The 20,695-nt window shown below is 43.2% G+C and overlaps 1 protein-coding gene and 1 long non-coding RNA gene across 6 annotated transcripts in view; one reads left to right on the forward strand and one right to left on the reverse strand.

The window, feature by feature from the left end:
* GRHL1 (grainyhead like transcription factor 1) overlaps positions 1-18,818 on the reverse strand; it is a 52,916-nt gene extending 34,098 nt beyond the window's left edge. For 2 of the 4 annotated variants that reach the window (XM_072771120.1, XM_072771119.1), the window contains exons 1-8: positions 18,721-18,818; positions 14,571-14,757; positions 11,773-11,843; positions 9,184-9,574; positions 8,101-8,177; positions 6,520-6,676; positions 6,216-6,327; positions 5,148-5,242 (exon numbers count right to left, since the gene is read on the reverse strand). In XM_072771120.1, the coding sequence (XP_072627221.1) occupies positions 5,148-5,242; positions 6,216-6,327; positions 6,520-6,676; positions 8,101-8,177; positions 9,184-9,574; positions 11,773-11,843; positions 14,571-14,757; positions 18,721-18,803 (1,173 nt within the window). In that variant the 5' untranslated portion in view covers positions 18,804-18,818. Of the gene's footprint in view, positions 1-5,147; positions 5,243-6,215; positions 6,328-6,519; positions 6,677-8,100; positions 8,178-9,183; positions 9,575-11,772; positions 11,844-14,570; positions 14,758-18,057; positions 18,247-18,720 lie in introns of those variants that run through there. The other 2 variants (XM_072771122.1, XM_072771121.1) reach the window with 1 other exon arrangement.
* On the forward strand, positions 6,211-12,493 carry LOC140601769 (uncharacterized). 2 transcript variants are annotated; one of them, XR_012004833.1, is made up of 3 exons: positions 6,211-6,367; positions 6,448-6,603; positions 12,226-12,493. It is a non-coding gene; the product is annotated as an uncharacterized lncRNA (long non-coding RNA). The 2 variants fall into 2 exon arrangements; XR_012004834.1 differs by lacking the exon at positions 12,226-12,493 and adding an exon at positions 7,874-10,844.
* Positions 18,819-20,695: the final 1,877 nt, after the last annotated feature.

Raw genomic sequence — 20,695 nt, forward strand, 5'->3', positions numbered from 1 at the left:
GTTTGCTTTATATTTGGGGTGCCTGGGTGGCTCAGTCAGTTAAGTGTCTGACTCTTGATTTCAGCTCAGGTCATGATCATGGGCTCTCTGCTCAGCAGAGAGTCTGCTTGAGGGATTATCTCCCCCTCACCTTGCCCCCTCACACACATGTGCACATGCACGTGGCTCTAAATAAAAATCTCTGACAATAAATAAAAGATTTGCTTGATATTCATGGAGATCATAGCTACATATAGATGATCAAAGAAAGCTTGAGCTCTGCTCTGAACTACAGCTATTTTCCTATTGCCACACTGTCTAGGTAACTATAACTCATTATGTTCCTATTCCATCAACAGAGATCCCTTCCTATTAGTGTTCCCCTGGGTGGAACTGGCTGGCTGGCCGAGTTTTCACTCGATTCCAGTACAACTATAATTTCTATTTCTCCGTAGTCAAACATCACTTATCCAATAATCAACATAAATTATTTCCTGTTAGCAAAGCGCTCTTCTACTACAGAAATTTTTATGTTTTCTTTTTTTTTTTTTGATAAGCACACAGTGAGAGAGAGAGAGAGGCAGAGACACAACAGGCAGAGGGAGAAGCAGGCTCCATGCACCGGGAGCCCGACGTGGGATTCGATCCCGGGTCTCCAGGATCGCGCCCTGGGCCAAAGGCAGGCGCTAAACCGCTGCGCCACCCAGGGATCCCTACAGAAATTTTTAACAGTGAAGCCATAATGCTATTCTATTAATAAGAATTGTTATACTTTTAAAGATTTTATTTTTTAATGTAATCTCTACCCTTCAACATTGGGGCTTGAACTCACAACCCCGAGATGAGTCAAGATGAGTCGTATGCTTCACTGACAACCAGCCAGGTGCCGGTTTGTCAAAAGCACTTTCTGTCCATTTCAAGGTCTAGATTCTTGCCTCTTCAGACAGCCTCACTGTGATGACCAAGTAGCAAACATGTACTCATCCAAGGGACTAAGTGCTTTTTTTTTCTGGGTACTGAAAAGGTAAGCACTGCCTCATTAAGTACAAACATAGGTAAGACAACTCAGCACAGTGCCTAGCATAAAACAAGCATTCAAGGAAGTTAATGAAGTTAATTCTCTCTCCCTAACTTCTGTTTTCTCTATTTATTTTAGATCTTCAGGCTTTGAGAGGCCCTTACCTCCTATCACTAACCAAATCTCAATGCTGTTGTAAACTCTTACGTTTACAACCCAAGCAAGAAATAAAACTCAAGGCCAAGATGTGCAGGCTATCCAGAATTAACCACTGAGTTCTGGAAATACTGTAATTGGATAGGATAGATAGTCCCAATTTAAAAATTATTAGCGTCTCCGAAGTTCATCTGTGAAGTGGCATAAACACCCTTTCCCTTAGAAATCATGATGTTCTATTTAGGATCTCAGGCTTTCCCACAAAAACCTATTTAAGCCTACATCTGAATTATAACACTGGTGTCATTAACCTGGATTTAGCACAGTGCCTTGTTCATGGCAGGCACTAGCTATTTGCTGACGTCATGAATCCCTGCGATGCAGGAGGTGTACAGTGAACTCTGGACAGAATCTTTATATAGCCCAAGAAGGTGTGTACCTTCTCTTATCTTCCTCATGCACCCTTCTCACTTCCTAGTCCTCTTTCCCATGTGACCAATGCCCTCAGAACTCACAAATTCTAAACTTCAGCACCTTACCAGAGTTCGACCTTTTACTGTTTCAAAGGTAGATGCTTCTCCCTGCCAAAATTACCTCAAGCAGCTGATCTCACATGTACATCGGAAGGAAAGAAATCTGATTATAAAGGTATTCCACAAGGGATTTTGAGTGTCTGATGGACTTTAATTTGTCCAGAGATTTCTGCCTCTTTAAAAGAAACCTGGCTACTTAGACAAATCTAACTTCATGTGGAAGACAGGTAAATGAATTCAAATAGGTCTGCACAGTAGAGAGGTTAGGGCTACCTAGGGGACTGTTCCTAAGCTATCTCTGCTTTCAAAGCAGCTTCTTCCTCCTTGCCACTTTGAAAACTCATGATTTTTCACAAGTTCCATAACTCCTTCAAGTTCCTATGGTAATACAGGTATATGATAACACTGATGGATGGGAGCGTATACAGGGACAGCGTGAGGTAAGTGTAGTTTGGGCAGTGTTCTTCCCAAACTGGAACATAGGCCATGGCATTCAAGATTCAACCTCTTATGTCCTCAAAACAGTCACCTCCAAAGAGAGATACAGAAGCTAAAGGAAGATTTAGATGTCAACACTGGGCCAGAATTCTGGTTTTACTCATCCTGGCATGGCCAAAAGAGGATATGAGATTTTTTTTAAAGCATACTGGGGGAAAAGGGAATACCACATATATACAAAAAACCCTTATGTTTATGGGGGAGAATGAACAGGAATTAAGAATCAACAAATGTATTCTAAATGAGAAGAAAGTGGGCGAAGAAAGTAGGTACTTTTGAAAAAGAACTAAAAATAAAAAAAATCTACACAAGATTCTGCATGTACACTTGTTCACTCTAGCTGCCCTGGGGCACCAATTACTTTAAGTGTAAAAACAGAAAACATCAACTTGGCCAGGACAAGCAGAGAATCTAGGTACTGAATTCCACCACATGCTTGAAGCTATGCCTGATAGCAGCATCAAAAGGTTAACAGCCTCATTAAGAAACGGCACCAACTCCTTCTGGTAGCAGGCGGTTTAAAAAACCAAGTCAGTGCTGGGGGTCTGGAAGGCGAAATGAAAACTGAATTTACCTACATCAAGGAACAAGTAGCTATTAAGGCTACTTAAGACACACCTCCAGCAATATCTCTCCTTAATACCAATATGCCGAAGGTCCTCAGAATAAAAGCAACCATTATCCTGGCCCATCATCTGGGCTTTCATTACTCCCACCCTGAAGAGTGACACATCAGACAAACAAAGCACCCTGCCCACATGCAGGGCCTTTCCGCCCAGATCTCCAGGCACTCTGACAAGTGCTTATTAATCTTGATGACATGCCAGTGAGAAAGAGAGTTGGCCACCACAGCCTTCTTATTTTCCTAGGGGGATAAAGGGGAGAAAATTGAGCTAGTGAACTAAGGGACTAAAGCTCAAGTCACAGATAGGACAGAAAAGTAGACTCAGGACTTACATGTTCCCAATCACTTCCTCCACAATTTCTCAATTAGTCCCTAATGGCAAACAGGAAGTCCATCTCTATTTTGCTTTAAGAACAGAAGCACCCAGAGGGCACAGGGCCAAGCGTTCTGAGTCCTCCTATGATATTTAATTTCAAAATAACTGTAACAACAATTATGTAAAATGAAAAGTTTCCTTTTCCTCCTAACAACTCTTCTGTAGTGAATTCAGGGTTTAATCAAGCGCCAGCCTCTGGATACAACCTGAGGATACTCGTATAGGATTGGGGTGATGGTTGGCAAGAAGACCTCAGCGCAACTGCAATTGCCTGTGCTTCCTTACAGACTGGCAGACCTGACTCGCCACATCCTCCACTGAAGACACACTTTTGCCTTAGACAGGATGTCCCCAATAAGAAAGGAAAGCAATTCTAAATTATAACACCAAGTTAACAAACATGGTTCTCAAGAATCCAGTCATATGATTTTTTAAAAAGCAACCCTATGGACGCCTGAGTGGCTCAGTGGTTTAGAGCCTGCCTTTGGCCCAGGGCGTGATCCTGGGGTCCCGGGATTGAGTCCTACATCAGGCTCCCTGCATGGAGCCTGCTTCTCCCTCTGCTTGTGTCTCTGCCTCTCTCTCTGTATCTCTCATGAATAAATAAATAAAATCTTAAAAAAAAAAAAAAAGCAACCCTAGGCAGTAAAAAATCAAATTATGCAACAATACCTAATGCTGTCTTATTTCATCATTGCTAAAATTCCTGTTGAGTAAGTAAAAGAAAAAATAAAAAGGCTGAGAAGGACAGGAAGATGGTCCTCCCTTTGCACCTGGTCCCTGACGTAGAGCAGTGCAATGCACAGTGCATGTCTGCAACATGTACTAACCATCTGCGCCACCCGGACTGCCCACAAATTAATATGTTTCTATGGTGATCCCTGAGCTCCCAGTTTTTAAACTAACCTAAAGAAAACACTAAACACCAAAGCTCTAATAATTCAGTGAAAGAGGAATTATACCGAAAGAATGCTGTAGGAAGGGCAGAGATGACTTAGTATGCTTAATTTTTCTTACAAGGACCAAAAGCTCTGAATAGAATGACCCAAATGACCATGTGAACTGGAGGTAATTCTTCATGAGGAAAAGCCTCAGAGAGGAAAACCGTACTCCAGCTGTATGTGAAAGTAACAGTAGGAGAGTAGAGCTATCAATAACTTGTATATAAGGGCCTTTCTGAAGAACTCCAATAGCTTCACAACCCACACAGCGTGCCCGCAGGAGACAGGAGGCAGGTATTAACGTCATTCTGCAATGAGGATAAGGAACACAGGGAATGAGGTGTCAGGCACCCCAATAAGCAGTGCAAAGTGGCAGGCTCCCCCCCCCAGTCTGTGGGATCACACATTGCAACACATGTGCTGACGCAGGTCGACAAAAACTGTCCCTTTTGGAGGAAGGAGAGGGAACAAGGACAGCTTCATAACATCTGGGAGAAGCTGTACTTTCAAAAAATGTAAAATAATGAAAAGAGAGAAAGTTGAGAACCCAGCTGGGTCTGCTGACTCAGAAGGACAAAGCTAATGAGACAACAGCTACTACTTCTCCCAAAGTCTTATCTCATTTTCTTTTTTTTTTTTTTTATTTTTTTAAAATTTATTTATGATAGTCACAGAGAGAGAGAGAGAGGCAGAGACATAGGCAGAGGGAGAAGCAGGCTCCATGCACCGGGAGCCCGACGTGGGATTCTATCCTGGGTCTCCAGGATCGCGCCCTGGGCCAAAGGCAGGCGCCAAACCGCTGGGCCACCCAGGGATCCCTTTGTCTCATTTTCATGCACTTCATGACTTAATGGCTCTGGTCTATCTTCTTATCCAGCTTATTTTCCCTATTCCTTAGCAAAAGAACAAAAACATGTAAAAACCATTAAAAAAAAAAAACAGTTGTCAAATCATTAAGCTTCTCCCACTTTCCTTCAAAAAGCTGGAAGCAGAGGAGGAGCCCCTGGACTCCGTTACCTACCTTTGCTTCATCATTAATGTCCCAAGTGAAGGAAATGGCATTATACGCAATCTCCTCAATGTTACTGATGGTATTGAAGCTCTCTTTATAGTCAGCTACATGAGCGATGAAAAAGAAAGAGAAATCATGATTTCTGATTCCATTGTGAGATTCTAGCGGTTCAAAGTAAGATTCCACTCCCCATATTATTGCCTCTGAAAAATTTAAATTAACATTTTGTTGATATTTTTAACCCTTTTTAGGGTTCACAAAATGAAGAAAAAGAATCACAAGATATTTAAAATAGAGGTAAGCTTAGACAGATTTAATTTTTTCTCATTATGTCAAAATTGAGATACTTGGAACTAAAAAGTTTAAGTAATTGTCCCAAGGTCACAAAACTAGCCTGGAGAACCAAGATTAGAACTCAGCTCTTTTACATTTTCTGAAAAGAGAATATCATGTTACAAAAGATGAAAGAGTAATGCTAAGATTAAGGGCCATCTTGTAATATAGACAATGGTTTTATGCAAAAATTATACACATGGCAAAAACAGACATTCTCATCAAGCCACTTCATTAAATATGGATTTGCACAGGTCTGTTGCTATAACCCAAGAGATCCATCTCTGGGTCTCTTTAAAGACAGAAGAGTCTAGCAGTGCAGTTCAACATGTAAATGAGAGATTGTTAGGTAAGTGCATGCCAGCAGTATTTGCTTTTACTTGTTTATTTAGGTTGTTTTCTCCACTCTACCATCATCTACGGATAATCTGGTATCTCTTAAGACTCTTCACCTCAAAAACTCTGCAGACCAAAGAGCAGGACACTCTTATGTGAGCAAGCTATAAAGCTTCTGGTCCCAGTGTCATTTGGAGAGCCACCGCCTGTGCCATATGTCCTTATGAAGGAAGTAATGTTAAATGCACTGATTCCAGGAGGCCGAGAACAGGGTTTGGAACAGATCAGTAGCTGGCATAAAAATTCAAATGCTTTCGGCAGGAAGCTGATCACTGCCAAAAATAATTGGAATGAGAAAACTGGATGCGTGCACCTCTGGGAATAAAAGCAGGCCCCACAGCTCCTTACCTATATCAATGCATCTTTGTTTAGCTGTGTGCTGTCGGGAGTGCCAGTACTTCCAATGCCTTAACTGATCTTCTCTGCTTTTGTCTTCTGCAAAAACCACCATGATCACACTCTATGAAAGAAAATGCATTATCACATAAAGACACTAAACGGTGAGTCTCTTTTGGCAATCTTACTCAGTGTTATATTTTACAGTTAGGGCTAAAAACTGCAATTTTGGATCTTCATTTAGATCTTCTTCAGACCTGGGACTATTAAGCTCTGATCAGCTTTCCCAGAGAAGAGAACTAAGAACAGAACTTACTCGGACTTTGCTGATGGGCCGGTGGATCCCCTCACTGCTGTTCACCTCTTTCAGAGTGACAGGATAAAACTGGCCTTTGTTCAGGTATGTCATGGTGCTATCTCCTGGTTTCTGTCGAAGTGATTTTGAGGCTTCTAGGGTATATTCAAAGTTGTTTCTAAAGAACAAAAAAGAGTCACAGCTCTCTAATCCACTCTTTTGGAAACTTTCTTTATGCTTTAGCTCAATCTTGAAATGCTTCTATGTGGATGTATGCAAATAGCCAACTATCAGGAAACATACAACTGACTGTCGTATTATAAATAGCATTCGCTACTTCTTACACCATAAATATAACCTTAAGCAATGCAGATATTCTCAACTCTCTCATTTGCGAGGCTACAAAATGCCAACTAGAAATTCTATGAAGTAATAAAGTCAAAAATTCAAAGTTTGGAAGCTAAGGATATTAAAGATAGTAAAGTAGCCAAAAAGGACTTTGGAAGGCAATCTCACAAGATACTACTGCCAATTTGGTATTTACCCAGCAAAGGTTGCAAACAGGTGGCTGGTAGTCCTCTGATTAAATTCGATTTGGTCTGCACAGCACTTTTTTGTTGTTTTTGCTTGTAATTTAAATGTCTTTGGATGAGCACTGCACAGTTCTCTACAGCTAGTATCACCTTAAAGTGACATGCATGTATCTCCCTCAAGTTGTTTAATAACCTTCCTAGACCAGGGATTGAAAATTACACCTATTCTTATAAATAAAGTATTATTGGAATACAAACATACCCTTTACTTACGTACTATCTATAGCTACTTTTGTAATGCAGTGGCAAAGCTGTGCAGTTGCAACAGAGGCTCTAAGGCCCACAAAGCTTAAATATGTATTAGCTGATCCTTTACAGAAAAAGTTTACTGACCCCTATCTTAGATCCTACAGGCATCTGAGTTTGTGACTCCTGCACCTTGAGGTAGATCTTTAAGGGAAGTCTAAATTTCCATAAAATCCTAGACTTTTAGAAATCAACTGTTTTTACTTCAAGATATAACATACAAAAAATGCATAAAACAAAATTATAAAATGAAATCGTAAATGCTTTTAAAAAGCAATTGAAGGTGTTTGTACATTTTCATAATTAACTTGGAAGATATTCATATTCCCAGTGAGAAGTACAATTTTGTGAGGTTTTAAAAGAAGAGGCTTTCAGGTCAGAAAAAAGCTGACTTCATTTATTTTACCATGAGTGAGGCTAATAAATAAAAGCCTTTATCCACTTGATGTTATTCCTAAATTCTCACAGAATTATATGCTTTAGGAAACAGAAGGGAGCTCAGAGATCTAATTTAATCGTCTCATCTCTTCTTTTAGACTCCATTCTACTACCATCACATAAAGAAACTGAAGGAAAGAAAAAGCACCAACACCAGGAATTAAGGAAACATGAAACACAGTAGAGTTCAAAATTAAATGCACTAAAGCAAATGTCCTCTAGCAAAGCTAATACCACCAAAGCCACCTCTGATTTTCCAGTATCAAATTAACAAAAAAGTCATAAAAGCTGAAAGTTAAAAATCAAATTAAAAGACAACTATTACCCAGAAACACTGTCAAAAACATAGTCCTCTGAATTCATGCCAGGCATCCGGAGACTGAGATCCGAAGGGAAGAAAACCTGAAATATCAACGTAATAAGCCACAACTATTTAACTGGTTATCAGGCTTACTAAAGACCAATATGTGGTACAGCACAGAAGTATGTGGCTTACAGCAACCCACTACTCATTCAATATTTGTTTTAATAAGAATTTTAACTCTACAAAAAAATTCTGAAAGAAAAATATCCGTTTTTATATGCCACTTGATTAGATGAGGACAACATGCAGGCACTCCCCCAGAGTGCTGTCTTACTCCCCTTTTCCCAACTTCCCCACACATCTCAATTCTGTTCAAACTCTAGAATCTGCAACCGAAATCCTGCAATTACAGGGATCATCACACCAAGTGAAGGTACAGTATCAGGTCTGCACCACCGATGATGGACTGGTGCATTCTTTCAGAAAAGGCTATTCTATTCCTAACTCCATAAGCCAGAGGGATGTTCCTTTCCCCCATGAGACATTAAATATAGCTTCTTCACTCCCTAACTTTTTCATCACCACAAAACCCCCAAAGCATTTAGAGTTAATCTGTAAATTTTACACAACGCATTTATCATCAAGACCTACTGCCTCCCTGACTATACTACCAACCAAGAGAGACCAAACAAATACATAAGAAGTCATTTTATATTGAGACCAATTACAGGGATCTTGTTTTGGTCTAGGACAAAAGCTGAAAACAGACTTATGTGGAGATATCTGTTGTTGATGGAAGATTATGTATGGGGTTCTCTTTTTCCAACAAATCACTTAGCTGAAATCATAATTGTTAACTCAAATGCTGGTAAGATTAGCCATGTGCCCTTGATAATAATTTCTGGTTTTGTAGGTTTAGTTTACAAATTATACCCATGGGCCTTTTCTCGTTTTAAAAAAAAAAAAAAAGGAAAGAAAAAAATCTTTTGTTCCTAATCCATTCATTTCAGGCTGAGTTTCAAGCTTACATAACAAGGAAGAGGTGGAACCCAATACTTATACAAACACACAAAAGTCTTAGGAAGATGCTTGCATTTCCTGTACCTCCTGAACGCCTTCCTTGAAGGTCTCTGAGAAGGTAGAGTCTGGAGTTCGCCTTTGAGCATTTGGGGGTTGAGCACCAGAGCTGAACTGGTCAGCATTAAGATTCCGGTCGAAAACCACCACCCGCTCAGTGGGCTCAGGATGATACACTGCTGGAGAGATTCCCACAGCAAAACCATGGGGCTGGGTTTCTGTCTTGATGGAGTGAGTAGGCATTGTTGCTATGGAGACAGTGACTGTAGTATCAGGAGCTGTTAGATGGCCTCTCTTATCAATGCCCAGTTGGTTGCCATGGGGAAGGACAATGTTAAATGGCACATTTTTCAGTACTTGCACTCTGTTTTCTCCAGCAGAAATGAGGGACTGCTCAGTCACATTCGGTATGCTGTTTCTTTAAGAAAAGAAAAGAAAACTGTGTTTTCAAACTCAATGAAACTCACTACTTCCCCACACATACAGTTCTTTAACAATTTTTATTTTCCTAATGGCAATGGGCCATTGGGTCCTGTGCAACAGTAATAATAATTATTATTAATAATAATAATAATAATACACTTGGAAGAAACCAAATAAATAGAAAATGGCAATGACAACCCATTACGAGAACAAGAAAAAGAAAGACTTTGTGGTCATAAAATCCAAAAGTGTCAGGCAAAATTTCATTGAAGTATAGAGAACTCAGAGCTCTCCTCTACTACACTTTATTTTCAATAATCCTAATACAATGGTCATATTTCACTAGAAGCCTGAAGCTACAAATGTAACTGGCTGGAGCTTCAAGCTTCCACTTTGGTTCAAATTCTGTGACACTTATTTTATCTCTTCGTAAGTACACATATTCATCTATAAAATGGGGGTAATAAACATATCTATCCTCACAAGGTGGTGATGAGGATGAAATGAGATGATACACTGAAATATGTATAATAATGCCTGGCACACAAGAGTTCAGGAAGTATGAACTATTATCACTTGGCCACCACTTTTCCTAGTACCTATGCCTATTGGGCTTTCTCTACCACTAAAGAAAAAAAAATACCAATGTTTACACTGTACAGGTAGATATATTTGCATACAATTACTTTTGGTTTAAATATCCTGGACAACAGAAGATGATTTCTAGTCCACAATAAAATTAATGAATTTTCAAAGCCCCCTCAAACAATATAGGCTGATACCTTTAAGGAAGAAAGCAACTTGGCAGTTTTGTACATTTTGATCAATGAAATGTTCAAACCTGAGAATTTATGAAAGAAAGAAAGGAAAAAGCTTTCTAGAAAGTTGTTTGTTGAGGCTCTGTAGTAGAAAAAAATCACAGCCTTAATGTTAGGATAACTAAGTTTTGCTTCAAACTATAGCAAAATAAACTAATTGTTAATTTAAAAGTTGGAGAAGAGGGAAGAGTAGATCAAACAGGAGGAATTACGTTAGTAACTGTTGAAGCTAATAATGATACACATAGGCTTATATTTCTTTACTTCTGTTGTTTGAAAATGCCCATAATAAAAAGTAACATAATAAAAGCCATAAGCCCTTCTCTAAAGGGTAATTATGAAGATTAAAACAGCAACATGGAAAACACTTATGGAAGGGATTAAGTAGAAGAACACCAACTAACAAATGTTATCTGTGAATACAACCACAACCACATAAAATGTGCACCAATACCCAAATAGTAAATAAATAAATGGTTCAGATAGTGGGATTATGAGTGATCACTCTTTCTTTAAAAATATTTTACTCCTGGGGTGCCTAGAAAGCTTAGTGAGTGACCCGTTTGACTCTTGATTTCATCTCAGGTCATGATATCAGGGTCGGGAGATCGAGCCCCATGCCGGGCTCTGAGCTAGGCATGGAGTCTGCTGAAGATTCTCTCTCTCAAGCAGCCCCGGTGGCCCAGCGGTTTAACGTTGCCTTTAGCCCAGACCCTGATCCTGGAAACCCAGGATCGAGTCCCGTGTTGGGCTCCCTGCATGGAGCCTGCTTCTCCCTCTGCCTTTGTCTCTGCCTCTCTCTGTGTCTCTCATGAATAAATAAATAAAATCTAAAAAAGATTCTCTCTCTCCCTCTGTCCCTCCATTCTTGAACTCTCTAAATAAAGAAATAGATAAATAAATTCTACTCTTCTATTACTAATAGAACACAGGGAAATTTAAAACGTGTGTTTAATTTTCTTTTTTCATGGCTATAAAGTCAAGCCTTAATGTTCTGAAAGTTTTAACCTAAAATAACTTCAACAGAAGTATGGAATACTGCTGTGTCATCAAGTTTTACTTAGACCATTATTCAACATCATTGGTACTTAATTTGTTTTAAAGGACCCCCACCTTTGCCTTAAGCCACACCCTTCTTAAGAGAAACTCAAAGACAACTAAGGGAACAGTTCACTTACATTATTACTAAAAACATTCCTCCACAGAAAAAGAAAGTTAATGCTTTGTTTTGCAGAAAGGATCTAAAGACACTGGCAACTTCTCAGAGCAACAGAATCATAATTATCACCTAGAGCTTTTTCACTTAAACTCCTGCTTTATTTTCATAGGAACCTGTGAAAATACAATAGTACTATTCTATGCTATTAGACATTACCTTTTGCTGTGGTCTGGTTCTGGGTGCTCAACATCTGGCTTTGCTGTTGAAGACCTCCTCTCTCTTGGCACCTTAGATATTAACAAACATAACAACAATTTAGTTCTCACTTAGTGGAGTATAAATACAGCCTCTTAATTTTCAGTTAGTTCAACCATTCATGTCTACTTGATTGCCTACCAAATGCCAGGCTGCAGGGATACACAATGAATAAGACAGTGTCTGTCCTCAAGAGCTTACAAATCTGGTCACCAGATTAATATGTAAAAACTGACAATTCTTTAGTTGCCAGATAAACTCAGGGCATCACAAATTTACTTTGTTATTGAGTTTGGGTTTCATCTCGTAAAAGACATACCTCTGGCTTGGTTTTACCCATTTATCCACACAACAGAATAAAGAAGTTACTGAAAATACAATTGGACTCTCAGTGTTCTCACTCCTTCCTTTCAGATCAAATGCACAATCAAAAGGATCAGCTATACCAACAGTTCATTTCCAAGATACAAGTGCTGGCTTCAAATGACAAATTTCTTCAGATACTCTGGGATTCACACTACCTGGTACCCAAAGGACAAATCGAACTCAGTTTGTTGTTTTTGATTCTGCTCTTCTTTACACAGGAAGTGAAAGGCTAACCTTACAGGCGTAATGTAGACATCAACCCACCTGAGACTAACTCCAAACATATACCCCAAAACTGCTAAGTGTTTGAAACTGTTTTCATTGTGAATGTATGAATATAATTACCTTTAAACACAAAATAAATTGTTTTGTGCGTTAATGTGCTTTTAAAGCTTTATCAAAGCTATTATGTAGGGGTGACTGGGTGGCTCAATTAGGTGTCTGACTCTTCATCTCAGCTTAGGTCTTGATCTCAGGGTCATGAGTTCAAGCCCCAGGTCAAGCTCCACACTGGGCATGGAGGCTACTCAATTATTATACAAAAACAACAGAAATGCTTATATCCAAAGAACTGAAACAAATCAGTTCATTTAAAAAAGAAAATATCACTACACCTATCACAGGAAGCCTGACATATTAGTACTAAGATTGTTTACCTTAATGGACAGACATGATGTATAAAATATTTTTTTAAAGATTTTATTTATTTATTCATGATAGACATAGAGAAAGAGAGAGAGGCAGAGACACAGGAAGAGGGAGAAGCAGGCTCCATGCATGGAGCCTGACGCGGAACTCAATCCCGGGACTCCAGGATTGCGCCCTGGACCAAAGGCAGGCACCAAACCGCTGAGCCACCCAGGGATCCCCTATAAAATGCTTTTAGGATCCTTTATTTAAAGCACATACACCTACAACCCCAGCAATCATTACATCAGTCTTTGTCACTAAACTTGTTGGTCTTCTCTCATTTTCAAAAGTTTAGTTAAAAATATGTAACTTCAAATTTCATAATTAATACTTAGAAACTTACGATTTTTACACTGATTGAGTCAATAAAACAAGCCATATGAAGAACAGGTATCTCATAAGTTCTACTTCAAAGGAATTCTTTGGCTCTACTTCCCAGGCAAAGATTTCTTATAGTTATCATTAGTTACTACACAAGTTTCCCTTCACATTCAAATTAAAAACCAAGACAAAACTTACCTCAGTCTCTCAAACACAACAAGCTGGATACATGTCCTCATATCAGAAAATAATTAAATCTTTTGTTTAGGTCCCACCCTAATTTGGTAATCATAATCAAGCTATCTTCTTTGCGTTTTTCCCTCTGCAGTTCTTATATTCAGGAAGGAATATAGTGCCAGAATGTAACAAAAGGCAAGCAACTGGTGAATCTAGGTGAAAGTATCTGGGCGTTAATCATCCAATTAAATTTAAGTTTTCTCTAATCTGGAAGTTTTAAAAACAAAAATATGGCAAAAAATAAGCTGTGATATATAGCCATCACCACATACTATTATTGGGCAGAAAGAAGAATGCCAAAGAATAAATCAAGCAAAGTACGTTCCATAGGAGACAGCATGGCAGCTGAAGAGGATGACTTTGGCACAATCCAGACCAGGCCTGAAATCCTGGATGTAACACATACTAGTTGTGTGACTTGAGAACTTAATTTTTTTTTCCCATCTGCAAAACAGGGATCATACCACATATTTTGCAGGCTTTCTGGAAATCAGAAATAACATGTATGCTGATAACATGTCTAGTGTGATACAAATAATCAGTAAGTGGTAGCTAGTATTATGAGGACGATGATGAGGATACAGATCTCCAGACAGGAACATCACATAAAACTCCAGGGAGAGAACAGATTACTCAAGACTAATCTATAGAAAAGGCAACAAAACACATCCCACTCTTAGAACTAGAAACTCCAAGACTAGGAAATAGCTTTTTTTACTTCACAAATCCTACAATCAAATCAAAAGGCTCTGTAATATCATGTAAAGAAAAGGAAATCATCCCACATAAAGGTTGGAGCACAGGTAAATGAACCACTCTCTACTCTTCGGGGCACCGAGAAGCACCTTTAGTAAAACGTTCAATCCCAATACGATACATCTACCATCTTCTTTTATGATAGCTTCACCTTTCAGATTGAGCTAGAACAGCTGGCTACTTCACCCATTTTAAAAACAACCCTTTGATTCTATGATCGTAGATTTTCAGCTTTGAACCACAGTAAGTCAAAGCACTCATTAAACTATTTATAGTCACTAGAGAAGCAACTTGCATTACATTCTACCAGCAAATTACTGTTTTACACGCTGTTGAATCAAGTGCATCTTGGACTGTCGTTAGGTTTTTAAAAGAGGAGGCACGTCTACCTTGTAATAGTCATAGAGCAAGCCCAGTGCAGCTGCACTGTCTTCATCTCCATTGATGCTCATCATCGCTTTGGTTGCTGCAGTGAGAGGGTTTTCCAGGAAAGATTTCCAGGCTTCATCCTCACTCGTATAGGAGCGCCGCTGTGGATAAAGTGCTTCATTCTGAAGAACCAACACTGGCCGTTTGCTTCAGAGAAATTAAAAACATATATACACATATATCTCATACTTTTTACCACAAGGCACCATAAGCTAATTTTTAAAGACCGAAACAACCAATTCTTTGATATTTCAATAAAACAGCCCAGTGACCCACCCCAGCAAAGTAAATGAAGACAAGACCAGTAGACAACCCACTTGAATGAATGCCAACAGGTCCCCAGTAAGATATATGGTATTGAGGCAGCCAGGGAGCCTGAAGTCAACCTATATATGTGACCCAGGATATACTATTTGGCAAAAACAAAAACAAAACAAAAAACACTCCAAGAAAATGCCAGGCTATTCAAACATTTAAGTAAACAAACACAAGGACAAAGTAAGGCAAAACAGAACATTTATTCTCCTCAGACATCTGCAGACAGGACTGTACCCTCTTAAAGAGAGTATACACGATTCAGTCATCATGCTGCTACATGTTACTTCCCTCTTTCTTCTGTTGATACCATGCCTTAAAAACTTTCCTACCCACAAACCAGGGAGAGAGGAGGAGGGGGCGGAAAGAAAAAGAGCTATTTCGTTTAATCCTCGGGGGTATATGAGAAAGTTAGAATATTCTACTGATTACCAGCAGATTGAGATGGAATGTGGCCAAAGGGGACTGTAAATCAATAAGGAGGCATAATTTTCTGGCATGGGAGTTAACTGTTTATCTCAGAGATAAACACTTAAGAATCTACAACAATAAATAAAGCCACTGAACAAAAAGAGCTTTTTAAGAAAATAGGTGGGAAATCTGTTTTTAAAAATCTTTACTAGATTTTCACACTGGGCAAGAACGGTTTCATTTTAACACTGTAGTCTGGTGAGAAAAATCCAGAAAATCAACGGAGATCTTAGTCAAGTCTTACAGAAGATTTAATTTTAAAGATTAAAACAAACATTACTGATTTCCAAAACTTGAAATGTAAACAGTCTCAACAACTGTTCAGTTGGTATTATTTAATAAGTCAATAAGAAGAAAAAGTGGAACATGAACTCCAGCAAAATGAAAGTTTTTTTTTTTTAAGGGAAAAAAAATTGTTAATGTCCAAACCTACTCTGAATTATCACTATCCTAACAAGTATATTTAAGGATCAGCTCTCATTGCAACACACAAATGAAATATGCAAATGGCCTAAAGGTGACCTACCTACTCTAAAAGTGAATGTAGAAAGACTGATTATCTGTTCAAGTAATCAACAAAGGTTAGGGTTTGTCAGTCACTCCGGCCCTTTAAAAAACAGATACAGATTTTCAAAAAGGAGAACATCTTTGAAATGGGGTGGGAACTCGGACCAACAACTTAATTTATCCTCAAAATTAGGTTTTATTTCAAAGTCAATGTTTTAAACTCATGTCTCGGCATAAACTCCAAGGCATAAAATCCAAATACTAATTATATTTAGTAGGAAAAGCAAGCACTCTTGAGGGGGTATATCATTCTAACACAAAACAAACAAATGAAAAAACAATGAAGCAGTTTATTTAAAAATGAAGGCTGCGTGTATTAATCTCAATTTCAAAATAAATAAACACACACACACACACACACACAAAGGGGCATTCCCTACACCTTTAGGAGCAGTGTGTAAGTAAGAGCCACTGAATCAGTGGTATCTTGAGGTGATTTACTGGTGTACTGCTAAGCTATTATTAATAGTGTAATAGCTACTTCCAGAAGATTATGACAGCACTTGGCTCATTCGATTCCCGTAATGCTAGTTTTTCAGCTTCCCTCTCTCTCCCACCCCCATCCCAAATTTGTACAGGCAACAGAAAATATTTTCTGCAAATGGTTTTTGTTTGTGATCACCCTGGAGGTGTCTTACATTTTCAAAGCATGCCTAAGGCCAAAATTTTAGCTTTGGAAATTTGCCTTATCTAAACCATAAGTCAAGAAATAAACAGTAACCAGGAGCCTTAGTCTACTTCCTCATATGACAGTCAGGCAGTTGCTAGTCCCTAAAGGCCCATCACTACCTCTCCTGAGTCTTAAACTCCCTCCACCAACGATCTCTCAAAAAACTTCTGAAATGTATTTCAAGTCATGATTTAACTGCACATTCTACAACACGAGATCTAATCCACTTACGGTGTCCCATACGGTACCTAACCTCCCAAATCAGAAAAAAAGAGCACGAAAAAAAGAAAAAGAAAAAAGAGCACGCTTAAATAATAATTCTAAAACTAGAAGGAATACCTCTGGTCTGGATTTACTGAAGTATACGGATTGGTTTGGTGCACAAGTTGCTTTTTTCTTTCCTTAATTCATGCTTTAAACTCGGAACAATTTTACATTTGCAGAAAAGTGGCTAAGACAGAAATATGCCTCCCCCAGGGTCCCTTTGATGTGAACATCTTTACATGGCCACCTCGCGTTTGTCAAAAATATTTCTTTAACCACAAACTCCGAAAGACGTATTAGTACAGTACGTTCTGTTTATCACGGTGATTTCGAAGATTTCACCCTCTTGATATTTTCTGAGGATTTTTAATTACAGTAATCTGTAATTACCATCAATGATGCAAGTGGCAAAGTAACTCCTACAACAATTTTCTCACTCACACAGCCAGCGGGGGGGGGCGGGGGGGGGATGATGCCAGGACATCAGAGCACTTCAACTTTTCCCTCAATTTCTCCTTTTGGAAGTTCTAGCAGGCGGACCGAAGGACACGGACAAGGGATCGATCACCCGAGACGTCGTCTACCTCCCGAGCCGGGGAGCCTGTCCCAAAGAGCTGGCCGCGACCCCCTGAGCAAAGGGGACCCTGACCCGGGCGGGGGGGGGCAGCGGGACGCCCACACGTCGCGGCCGCAGCCCGCGGGGCGCCCCGTGTCTCCCTCCCCGCACCCCGGCCAGCAGCAGGGCGCAGACGGGGGGCGCGCCCGCGGGGAGGCCCCCCCCCAAGGCCGCTGAGGCGGAGGGGGCTGAGGAGAGAGGTCTCCCCTCCGGAATCCAGTCTCCAACACAAGGGCCCCCCCAGGGGCTTCGGGGGAACAAAGGCGCGGGGGGGGGGTTGCCGAGCGCCGAGGCCGCTGCGGGGAAGAAAGTGGACGGCGAGACGCGCGCCCCCACACGCGCGGCCTGCTCCGCGCCCCCTCCACCCGGCCTGCTCCGCGACCCCCCCCGCCCGGGCTCGCCTCGCACCCCCGCCCCCCGCCCGGGCTCGCCTCCCACCCCGCCCCCCCCCGCCCGCCGGGCCTCGCGGCAGGTGCGGCCGGCCCTGCGCGCCGCGGCGGCCTGAAGCCGCCTGGCCGGACCCGCGCGCCGCCGCCTCACTCACTTGTCGTACTCCTGTGTCATCGCGCTTGCTCGCCGCTGCCGGGCCGCAGAACTGGACTTTCGGGTTGGGACAGTACACCCGATCCGGGGGGAGGAGGCGGCGGCGGCGGCGGCGGCAGGTCCGGAGCGGCGGCCCCGACGGGTTGGGTTCGCTTTTCTCGCTCTGAGCCGGCTCGGCGCGGGCTGCGCGCTCTGGGCGCCCGGGCTCGACCGCCCATTGGCTGGCGGCGCGCCGGCCCGGGGCGGGGCCTCGTGGCTGGGCGGCCGGCGGCGCCGCCTGATTGGCCGGCGCGGGGGGCGCGGGGGCGGGGCCCGCCGCTCCGCGTGGCCGCGTCGGTGCGGCGCGCCCCGCGCTCCTGGCCTGCCTCCCGCCGGGCCCGGCGTGGCCGCGCGGGCCCCGGCGCGCTCCTCCCGCCCCGCCGCCCGCCCACTGCCCGGCGCTGCAGTCGCGGCCCTTGGCGGCTCGCCCGAGGGACTGGCCGTGCCTTGGCGCCGCCTTCTCCGGCCTGTGTGTGTGTGTGTGTGTGTGCGCGTGTGCGTGCGGGGGGCGGGGGGTCCTTCCTCCGCCGGCCCACCGGAGCCCTCCCCGCTGCGGCGACGGAGCCCCCGCCCGCCGTCCCCCCTCCGTCCGCGCCCACTTATTTACGAGGCTCCTGGCTTTTACCTGCGAAAGCTCAGACGTCTGGGTCCTCGCCGAGCCCCCCGCAGCTGTCGGGCAGGAGAACCGCCCGCGCGCCCATCTTCCATTGTCCGCTATGTGACGGCCTCCTGACCGCGGTTCCCCCTCGCGCGGCCGGGGCGGGACCTGCCGAGCGGTGGCATCAGCCTCCAGCCGCGGCGCCGGGTCCGGTGCCCGCGCGCCCTTCTTCCGCGCCGCCCCGCGCTGCTGGCCCTGCCCGTCTCCCCCCTCTCCTCCCTGCGCACCCCTTAAGCCCGTCGGAAACCATCGCCCCATCGGGGCTTGCACCTCTCCCCCCTCCACCCCCCCCCCCCCCCCCGCAGAGCTCCTTCCTGGGGCTGCATCTGCCGCCCGCCGCTGGGCCTTCCGCAGCCCTGTAGCCGGCCCTCACGTCCACCCTGCCCTGGCCCCAACTGTCCTGAGCTGAAGCTCTCTCCTTCTCCAGGGTCTGCTCGCTGGCTCGACGAGTCTGGGTTGAGAGAAGTCCTGTACGCCAGGCATCGTTGTAGATGCTGGAGATAGATCCTGAGCACGTCTCCCTGCCTGCCTGCCTTCAGCATCCTGGGGTGGAGGGGGGGCGCGGACAGACCATAAACACAATGAGTAAATTGTATGGTGTGTTGGACAGTGGCAAGTTCTGCGGGAGAAAAAGCAGAGCAGGCCGCTGGAGAGCACGGGTGGAGCCCGGGTTGGAAGGCTGAGGAGGAAAGTCCTTCGAGGAAGAAGTGGGGGAGGAGGTGGCGGAGAGGCAGAGGCACACTTTTGCATAAAGTTGTGAACAGTGCACGTCAGGGGTCCCCCGTGGCCAGAGGGGGACAAAGTGGAGGATGGGGAGATGTAGGACTTCGTGCCCACTTTGGTTTTTACTGAGCAAGATGGAGGGCTTGGAGTAGAGCAGTGACCTGATCTCACCCTTTTCTTTAAATAATCTGGGTGGTGGGGGCACAGAGGTGGGGGCGGTGAGCCCAGACCAAAGATGACAGTAGTGTGGCCTTGGGTGGGAGAGTGGAGTAGTGAGAACTGGTGGGATCTACTCTGAAGGCATAGCTGGCATGATTTCCTGAAAATTTGATATAAAGTATGAGGAAAAGGGAATCCGGATGCCTGGGTGGCTCAGCGGTTGAGCATCTGCCTTCAGGTCAGGTCAGGTCGTGACCCCCGGGGTCCTGGGATCCAGTCCCTCTGCATCAGGCTCCCCACGGGGAGCCTGCTTCTCCCTCTCCCTATGTCTCTGCCTCTCTCTGTGTCTCTCGTGAATACATAAATAAAATATTAAAGAATAATTTTTAAAAAAATTTTAAAAAGAGAGTCAAAGACAACTATAAGGTTTTCAGGTAAAGGCTGGAAGGAGTGATTTGCCATCACTGAGTTGGGAAAGATTGCCGGCATATGTCTGGGGGAAGTCAGGAGTCCCATTTTGGACATAAATTCAAGACTTTTATTAGAGATCCAAATAGATGTATCGGTAGGTTGGAAGTGAGTGTGGAGTCCAGGGAAGAAGGGGCTGAGTGACTGTGGGGGAGTCATCAGCACAGAGATGGTCTTGAATGTCAGGATTAGAAGCATCTCCACTTTGGCAAGGGAGGAAACAACGGGACCAACATGGGATCCTGGAGCTCCCTGGGAAGGCTGGGAACAAGAGGAGCCAGCAGAGGAGCCAGAGGAGGAGAGATGACCGAGGCAGGAAGAGAATGGAAGCACGAGGGCTGAGTAGGGAAAGTGAGGCAGAAAGCATGGTCAGCTGGGACACGTGCTCCCTGGAGGTCTCATGAGGTGAGGATTTAGCAGCACGGGAGGCCCCTGGGGTCTTCATTCAGCACCAGCTGCCCCTCAGCCATTCCCACCACTTTCCTGTTCCCCTGGGGCCCTGAATCAGCATCCACAGACACTTCTCACTGTCCCCTTCCTGCTGTTTCCTGCTTCCATCCCCTAATCTTGGGTACAACACTAGAGCATGGAG

Source organism: Canis lupus, chromosome 12 (genome assembly GCF_048164855.1).
Source record: "Canis lupus baileyi chromosome 12, mCanLup2.hap1, whole genome shotgun sequence".
NCBI lineage: Eukaryota > Metazoa > Chordata > Mammalia > Carnivora > Canidae > Canis > Canis lupus.